The 9452-nt window shown below is 43.6% G+C and overlaps 1 protein-coding gene across 1 annotated transcript; it reads left to right on the top strand.

Moving 5' to 3' along the window:
* Positions 1-369: 369 nt before the first annotated feature.
* On the top strand, positions 370-4556 carry LOC311150978 (C->U-editing enzyme APOBEC-1-like; the record flags this gene model as incomplete). The annotated part of the gene is made up of 2 exons (XM_084201040.1): positions 370-567; positions 4112-4556. The coding sequence occupies exons 1-2, from the start codon at positions 545-547 to the stop codon at positions 4554-4556; spliced, it is 468 nt and encodes a 155-aa protein (XP_084057166.1). The 5' UTR covers positions 370-544.
* Positions 4557-9452: the final 4896 nt, after the last annotated feature.

Below are 9452 nucleotides of genomic sequence, written 5' to 3' on the forward strand. Positions count from 1 at the left end.
ATTGTTCAAGACCAGAGGGGGAACCCTGTTGGTTTGTAAGGAAAGTTGATGAAGCTGTGCTGACACTTTGTGAGTGAAGTCTCTCATGAGTGGTATTGGTGAGCGCTTCATCTTGGACAAAGTCGTGGCAGCATGGAAACATCTGGCAACACACAAGGCAGGAGCACCGCGCTTTCCGCCGAGCTGAGCTTCAGGTGCTTCAGGGAGGTCTGCATGCCACACAGAACAGCTGTGACCCTGCGAGGGGAGTCCTACACAGAAGAATAAATCCCGTGTTCCTGCCAAGGAAGCCTTATCATCAGGGCCCCCGCAGCCCGGCTATAGGAGAGGGAAGGAGGCGAGGGCAGTGCCGGGGGCAGGCGTGTTTGGATACGTCATTCAGAGGCACCGGCCGAGGTCCGGCGAAGTTCTGCCGTCTCCTCTTTCATCACCTGTGCCGGGGAGCCCAGGGCTGTGCCTTGTGCTCGGGGCGCGTCGAGCCCGGTCCGCAGGAGGGACAGCCGGGAGGGCAGCACCGCCAGGGTCCGCCGGGAAAGGAGCAGCCATGTACAGGAGAAAGATGAGAGGGTAAAAGAAATTTTAAAAAGAAAAAAAAAAAAAACCAAAAAAAAAGCAGTCCAGCTTCAGCTCTGTCTTGTTGCTGCTGCTTCGAGCCCGAGGGCGTCCCTGGCTTGGCAGCGCCGGGGAGGGCGGGCTTGGTGTCCGTGCGGGTCGGGGAAGGGCGATGGGGCGGTGGTGGCGTTGGGAAAGGGCGAGGGACCTTTGTCCCCAGTGTCACTGCGGGGCACGAGGGGCTGCACTGGGCTCCGAGCCTGCTGGGGAAGCTGCCAGTGGGTTGGAAGCTGTCCCGGGAGCCATAAAGAGCCATAAAGAGCCATAAAGCAGAGCCCCGGGAAGTTGGGGGTGTTGGGGAAGGGCTAGGGCGGGAGCGGGCTGGCCCCGACGCCGGGCACCCAGAGAGGCTGGAGATGCCTCGTCCTTGCTCGGCAGCTTCGAGGTCTTGAGACAGCTGTTACACCCAAAATGAAGTGTCTCAGACCATTTTCTGCTCGAGGGAGGGGGCAGTTTTAATGCGAGTAAGAGAAGTAGTGTAAAGAATGCACTTAGCGAAGAAGTGCCTCGGTTGTGCAACGCATCAGCTAGGGACAAAAAAAGTGTATTAAAGGAGTTTTGACAAATTTACGCTCATGTATTTTTAGACATTATCATTATTACTGTTATTATCTTGCAATGAGCGGAGTTTTAAATGGTTTCTAATAAAAAGTGGTAGAGGAAGGAAGGAAAATTATTAAATATCTATGATGATGCAGTTTATTACACAGTTTTTGTAAGATATTCGTATTAGGAGCTGTTTTGTGAATTTTAAAATAATCTCATTGCATTCCTGTTCAAGTTACGGATGGTGGGACCATACAATAGGAAATCCACAATTGCCACATTTTAAAATGTATTTTGTTATCAGTCAATACATCTTCAAGGTTTAATGCACATTTACGTAGCAGCTGCATATTAATAAAAAAGAAGATAAAGGCTAGGAGATTGTTAGGTGTGCTGTCATCCCTCTGCCATTTTCTGTCCTAATTCCTCTAAACATTTTGGGGTACAATCCACCTTTCAAACTATTAGTCATACTTTACAGCGCACTTCTCTGCAACTCTCAGATTCTGAAAGGATTACAAGTTCACCTCTGTAACATTGACGAACCTGATTTAGAAAGAAAAATAATAATATTTTCTTCTTGATATCTTTAATTATTTGCTAGCTATGAATTTTGTCTCATATTTGTATCAATAGCTGTTATGTGATTGATTTTTTTTTTTAGTTAGGCACGTGAAGCATGCATAACAATGCTCAACAGGAAGGACACTTGGTGATAACTACAAACACTTTAAATAGCAGTCGAGGTGATTGCATGAATTTGGGCAATGTATCTGTAAACTCACAATTTGCTTTAAGTATTCTCTTATCTGACTTGGGGAGAGAAATGAACACTGCCTTTCTGTATATATTCTATAGCCTGTGAGTGTTTTATCATGGTTTTAACATTTCTCATTTGTCCTTCTGGTAGTGTGGTTTAAATTTTCATTAATCTACTATTTAAGAATAGCAAGTAACAGCTGTAGCAAATGTTAATAAGAATGCAGACTTTTGGTCATATTTTATTAAGTTGATTACACCATAAATTTCACTTGGCTCAACACATCCCTAAGGTGTCTGTATCTTGAAGATTAGTGTATTTCAAGATTGTCCTAAAGAAATAGATTTATATCCCTGAACACAGGACACCTGTTGCAGTAGTTTGTCCAGAGTGCAGTATTTTATGGTCAAAATACAGGCAAGAGGGTGCTTAAGACCTGTTGAAGTAAAACTTGAAGTTTTGACTTCTTTGTGTGTTATAATCAGATAGGAACATCTACAGGTACCTTTGAATGAATCAAATCTCTGTGATCTGTTGTGACATTGCTTTCCAAAACCTTAAAGGTGTTTTCTGTGAAAATAAGATAACTGACTTGGCTTGAATATTGGGACTTTAATGAATTTTCTTTGGTGAACTTCAGCCAGTCACATATTTTATATATTTATTGTGAACATATGATATAATTATGTTATATATGTTCCCTAAAACTTGAGTTTTACAGAAATTTAAGCTAATAGACATTAACTTCCAAATAACATAATACAAATACAAAAAGTGCATCTCTTTTAACACCTTAAATGAGAAAGCATAAAATTTGAGTCTGTGCTTCAGTTTTGTCTCTCTTAGTGTTTTTTTTAACAACCTACTAAAGGAATTACGTCTAATAAAGCAGTTATTCCTGTACCATAATTAAGCATTTGGTGACATTTACATTAGTTATTGCATTTACATAAATTCAGTAGAAGGTCTGATAAATAAATCTGCATGTGTGGTTTCTTTGGTTGACATAAATGGAGTTTACGTGGAGAAGATAAAGAGACACACCCCGTGGTTTATAAACTGGTTCCTGTGCATATGTATTTTAATGTGCAGGAGGCTGGGATGAGGAAGGAGGCAGGGTAAGAAGAAAAAGCCTTCTGACTGACTCAGATAAATGAGATACTTTTTTACTACTTAGGTGATAGGTCCTGCAGATAGAGAATATGTGACAGTTACTTTTTCTGCAAGATTTCATTTGTCTGTGGCTCAGACTGGGGGGTTTTGCAACTTTTTTCATTGTACTTTTTGTTTGTTGGTTTGGTTTCGGTTTTGGTTTGTGGGTTTTTGTTACTAATGAGTACTAATCTATAAATCAATTTACAGGCTTATTGCTTCTCTCTTCAGAATCTGATCAGTTGTCTACTAGATTTACTCTGAATTATTCTAATGTGGAAAAACATATATCTGAGGTGCATTCTCATCTAAATCTCTATATTAGGCAGTTGTACAAAGGCTACGTAGTGCCTCTGGAGACTTCATTATTTGTGCATTAGGGATAATTACTGAGTACAAAAGATATATTCAAGACTACTGGCAGTCTTTGTGTAGGTCCTTCACTAACAGTATTTAGAAGTCCTTTCTGAACTTAGAAAATATCCTGGGAGTTGCATCTTTTTGCCTAGAGCACTTCTTTCCTCTTCTCTCATGTAGGTTGGCGCTGACTGTGCTAGTCCTTATGAAAGTACAAACAGCAAGAGAATCCAATAAGGAAAAATATTCAGCTTCATAGTGTATCAGCGCATTTATTTTATTTCTTTTTCTTTTTTTTTTTGTATTAGCTTTTACAAAATTCACAACAGCTCCCTACATTGAAAAGAGCTACATTGGAGCCTTGTGAAAATGCCTGACACATAAAAAGTATGGAGAGCTTTTAGAAATACTCCCACTGATGGGGAAGAGGACAGGCATCAGGAGGGGGAAGGTGGTGCAAGTTCTGTGTGCAGCTGTAGAGGAGGGGAGGATTGACTGTTCAGGGCTTGGTTCCTTGAGTTCCTTTACCCCGCCTGGTGCTGCCTCTCCGTTTTCCTTGCGGTGCTGTCTTGTGCTTTGCCCTTCCCAGTTCTCTGACTTTCTCCACCCTCCCCCTTTTTAATGGAGCACTACTGAAAACAAAGCTGTAAGCAGCGATTCCTTGAACTTTCTCTTCTGTTTCAGCATGTATATATCTAAGAGGGCGTTAAGAAAGCAGTTTGACCCCCGCGAGTGTCCGAAGGAGACGTACCTGCTGTGCGAGCTGCACTGGCGGGGGGGAGCCAGGTCTTGGCAGCACTGGGTCAGGAATGACGATGACAATCGCCATGCAGAACAGTACTTCCTGGAGGAAATCTTTGAGCCAAGGAGCTACAACATCTGTGACATGACCTGGTACCTGTCCTATAGCCCCTGTTGGAAGTGCTGCCGTGTAATCCGGGGTTTCCTGGAGGAGCAGCCCAACGTGAACATCGACATACACGTGGCACGGCTCTACTACGTTAAATATCCCGAAAACTGCGTGGCCCTCAGGGAGCTTAACAGCTTGGAGGGAGTGAGCATTACAGCCATGGAGGCCGAAGGCAAGGCTTCCCGTGCTTTGTGGGACTGGGGAGGGGTGAGCTGGTGAGCTTTGTGCATGGGTGAACTGGGCATGGGCTTGCTTCTATGGCGCCCCGCGTCTGCTCACTTCTCTGGGGGTACGACCGTCACCAAGCAGTGAATGAGAGTCACATCCCAAAAAAAGGTGTTTAAGTAGTGCAGGAGAAGAGGGGCAGGACCCTTAGCAACCAGATCTGTATGAAAATTCTCTTTTGTTTAGAGCTACCATCCTAATGTCACTCCTGAGGGAATGGGGGAAACTGTCCTTCTCCCTTGTCCTGAATGCAGTTGCTGGGATAAGGCTGGCTGAAAAGCTTCTCCGCAGTTAAGGGAGGGAAAAATATTGCCCAGGGTGAGTGGCATTGGTTCCAGATATGGAGTGGACAGCATCCATCAGCTGACCTATCCATGGCCAAGCTGTCTGTGTGATATGGACACAAGGAAGAGCTTAAGAAGTCTTGCTGCCTGAGCTTCTCTGGTATCTGAATAAACTCAGACTAATTATCTTGCTTCTATTTCTCCAGACTATGATTACTGTTGGGAGACCTTTATACAGCCAGATGTCAACTATACTTTCTCACCCCAGAAGTTTGAATCAGATATTCAGAGGAATCGTGTAAAGCTCGAAGTTATCCTTCAGGTCAGTACACTCTGAGAGACAGAGGGGATCACATGAAATGATCTGCACTCTGGGGCAACTGAGCTGTAAAGAGCAGGAAAGAAACCCTTGTTCACATGTAGCTCTAGTTGGACTGTAAATTTAGAGTCCAACTAGACTCTTGAGGCTTCTGGCTTTTCAGAAAAGGAATGTACTAAAGTCATGGGAACTGTCCTGTCCCGCTGGAAGAGAAGCAGTGTGGATATTTTTCCATCATATTGATGCCATCTTGGTTTTTGCCTTTTTTTCTTTTATATGTTCTCTGTATTCTTCACACATATATTTGGAGCTCTGTGGCCTATTATTGTATTCTAGCTAGTTTTCTCAGTACTTTTCTGTGCCCTTTCCCCAGGCAGGAAGACAAAACAAATTCCAGAGCTCCAAGCCCCAGGGGTACAAGGCCTCCTATCTTGGTTCTTCCTGGGAACCAAGGTTGAGAACAAGGTCTTTGAGACACATTTTCATAAACAAATACAGCTACTACCAAAGGAGGGCTCCAGAGAAGGAGCTTGACCTGGAGGGGAGTTGCATTACCACTTGTCCTCCTAGCTGGGGCTTTTTATCAATTATGCTAATTTCCTAAAACCAGTCAAAACTATATTCACCTCGTGTCGGGGGGGCTTCTGTGGACATCCTCCATAACTGACCCTGGAGGCCTCCAAATAAAAATCCACTTTTATATTCCCTCCAATACTAAAATTATCTGATTTCATTTTAGGTTGAAAAAGGCAACGATATTATGAAGGAAAAGCGATGCAGTTTTTCTCCTTTGGGTTCCAGGGTGGGAAATTCCTTGATTTTTACCTGGAACTCCAGTCTCATCTCGGAAACCCTCCACCAGATTCCTTTTTAACCTGGATCTGAGCGTGGGTTTCAGTTTGCCAGATGGTGCTACTCAGCCCCTTTCTCTCAATGTCTGCAGTGCTCTGACACCCCCCAGTTACTGGGCCCCTGCACACTTCATCCAAGTCCCTTCCAGATTCCACTCAGTAACTTCTGGAAGGGTACAGTTTCTGTGAGATGAGAAAAGCTGTTCAAAACAGAATGCCTGCACCCTGGGAAAATTCAGCTTTTGCTTCTGTTTTGTGGCAGACCTCCTGAAAGGCAGGAGAGAGAAAAGTGTATTCAACAAGAGTGCTGAAAGTTTGTGGCCCTGGAGACAAGACACTTGGCTTGGATCAACAGGTCCCCCAGGTTCTTGGCTGGGAAGGACTGTGTTTAAGAAAAAAATCTAGCAAAACTAATATAAGTGCCTCAGCATGTTGATTTCAATGCATTGGAATTTTCTGACAAATGCTGTTTTTAGTGAATGAGAGTGTAAGAAATCTGTGGCTATGTGGGTCATTGGTTGTTTGGGAAATCCATTTTGCATGGCATATGTGGAAAAATAACACCTTGGGCTACTACAACTAATGGCCTGCTTCTGCTATGTCCATTTTAAATGACAGCAGGTTCAAAGTGCAGTTGGAGGATCTAAATGTCATACTTTATCTCCATTTCAGGATCTTCATTTCTAGAATCAAAGAATCAAAGAATATCTCAAGTTGAAGGGGACCCAGAAGATCATCAAGTCCTTCTCCACGTGTGACTACCTAAAACTAAACATGACTAAAATCATCATCCATATTATAAACAGTTATGTAGTAATTAGTTTTCACTATAATTTGTTTGGTTTAATTAAAAAATTGTAATTGTTTTTAGATAATTAGTGTAAGTCTCAAACTGCTTTTAGGTGTGGTAAAATTTAAATGTAAAAGGGGAATATAATGTAAAAGGGGAATTAATGCTTTTAAAAGATATAAGTGGGGTTGCAAAAGGTGTATTTTAAGATATGATTGTTATTGCAAAATGTATATCCAAGATAGCCTAAGTGAAGAGCAGAAGACCATAAAGGAAGAGTACCAAGCTTAAAATGGCATCAGAAGACCACCCTAGACTGCCGACGTCTGCAACAATTGAATTGTGCAAACGCTGCAAAAATCTGAAGCAAGATTGTAGTCAACCAGCCCAAAATAAATCTGCAGAATCTTCTGAGGAAGTAATACAACTGTAACAGCATAAATGACTGCAGACAGAAGAGGTGGCTGTGCCTGGCTGTGGCCATGCACCCAGCGTACGCTGTAAGTTTTGCTTTGTGATTATCCCCTATTATCATTTACTAAAACTCTTAAAAGCTTGAGAGGAGTGGGCTAAGTTTCTGACATCAGTGAAGAATCTTTTCCTAATGTCCAGGCTGAACATCCACTAATGCAGCTTCATTCCATTTACACCAGTCCTATCACTGATCAGTGGTCTCAGGAGTACATAAATTTCAGGATTACCCGGTCCCAAGTGGAAAATGCAGCACTTGCTCTTGTAATATTTCATACATTGGTGACTGCTCAGCTCCTCAGTATCCAGATCTCTCTGCAGGGCCTCCTTACCCTCAAGAGAACCCACAAATCCTCCTAGTTTAGTGTCATTGGCAAGATGACTTAATTTTGGTTCCTACATTTGATTCCCCCATTCAGGTGATTTATAAGAACGTTGAAGATCACTGGCTGTAACAATGAGCCCCAGGGAGCCCCAGTGCTGGCAGGTCCCCAGCCTGATGTAAACCCACTGGCTGTAAGTTTTTGAGCCATCAGCCAGCTGCTCACCCAGGGCCCTATGGACTTATCTGGCTGTGTGCTGGACATTCTATCCTGGAGGGGAAGTGCTGAGGCCTGAACAAGGGGCCTTGAGCCCCACTAACAAAGTGCTATTAGCAATATGACATCATTTTTTTGGTGAAACATGTATTCACCTTCCTGTATTTAGAATCTGGACAAGGCCAGGTCTGTTTTGCACTACCTCTATTTTTTCTGTCTTTCCTTTTTCCTTTCTCCCTCTGCTTAGAAGTTTAACTCACTGCTGCCACAGGCTGCCCAGAGATCTTTGTTGCCAGGTGTTGTTCAGAAAGGTTAAATCTGCAGGCTGTTCAGAAAGGTTTAAATTGTTGCTGCTACAGACTGTTGAACTGATCATACAGTTTTAATTGCTGCAGCCTACAAATAAAACTTTCTAATTGATTCCTTGGTGTTGTTTTGCTTTGATTTAGCCCAAGGCTATGCCAAATGTTGGCTACCTCAGAGGAGGTGGCCCAGACATCCCTCTCAGGACCTGATAATTGTCTCTCAGAATAACCTTCTCCATATGTTTACCAGGCACTGAAGTGAGACTGACAGGGTGTAATTACCAGGGTCTTCCTTCTCACCGTGCTTGAAACATTGGAACAGCCCTGTCACCTTCCACTTGGCCTGGGACCTTTCCAGACTCCCAAGAGCATTGAAAAACAAGGCAAGGTCCTGCAGTGATACTGGTCAGCTCCCTCAGTGCCTTGGGATGAATCCTGTCAGGCCCCATAGATCTGTGCTCATCCATCTGGGGCAGCCACTCTTGAACCAGTTCAAAGTTGCCTCTGGGCTTATCATCCCCTCAGCTGTGCTCTTCTGTGTTGGGGTCCCAGCGCCCAACATCTGGCAAGAGATGGGCAGGATGCCAAAAGGAGCTTCTGGAGACTTGCTGTCCTCTCAGATAGAGCAGAAGTGAACTTAAAACCACAGATAATGTATCTAGCAGTGACAGAGGGCTCGTTTTTCACGGAGAGCAGGCAGTCCTGGCCACCAGCTGTGGTTAGTCTTGATCTGTCCCATTACCTCTGGGACTGCATTTGGGAACCCTGCATCTCACCTTTAGTGTCTGTATACAGGTCTAGTTTCACCCTGTCCTGCCATCTGCATCCACAGTTTACTGGAGCAGAAAATTCCAGAAGCTTATAGGTAGCCATGTAAAAAAGCACTAGTCACTGTTTTAAACTGATCAGCTAATCACAGTAATGCCAGTTCTTGCTGTAATAATGTCTCATCATTAATCACTGAAACACTGGCCTGCCTTAGAAAGACTGTGCTAACCTGGAGGATTTCCCAGTGTTTCAGTGGGAGCTCTAACACGTAACCCACAGCAGCATTGATTTTAAAATGCAGCTTCAAAAATCCACAGAGGCTCTGTTCAACAGAAGCAAATCCTCCATCCACCAAGAGGTGTGACTGTGGAATGATAATTACAGTTCCCATGGTCATGGCATTTCAGCATCTCCACTCAGATAGCTAAAAGAAGAAATTATTTTTATTTGCAAGTCCATCCTGGAACTGGGCCACTAGATGTATCCACTGGAAACCCCTTGTGCTTTTAAGATGTGTTTAAAGAGGCAGAGAAAACTGATCACACAAGTTGCTATGGGGGGGT

Source organism: Fringilla coelebs, assembly GCF_963513975.1.
Source record: "Fringilla coelebs genome assembly, chromosome: 2".
NCBI lineage: Eukaryota > Metazoa > Chordata > Aves > Passeriformes > Fringillidae > Fringilla > Fringilla coelebs.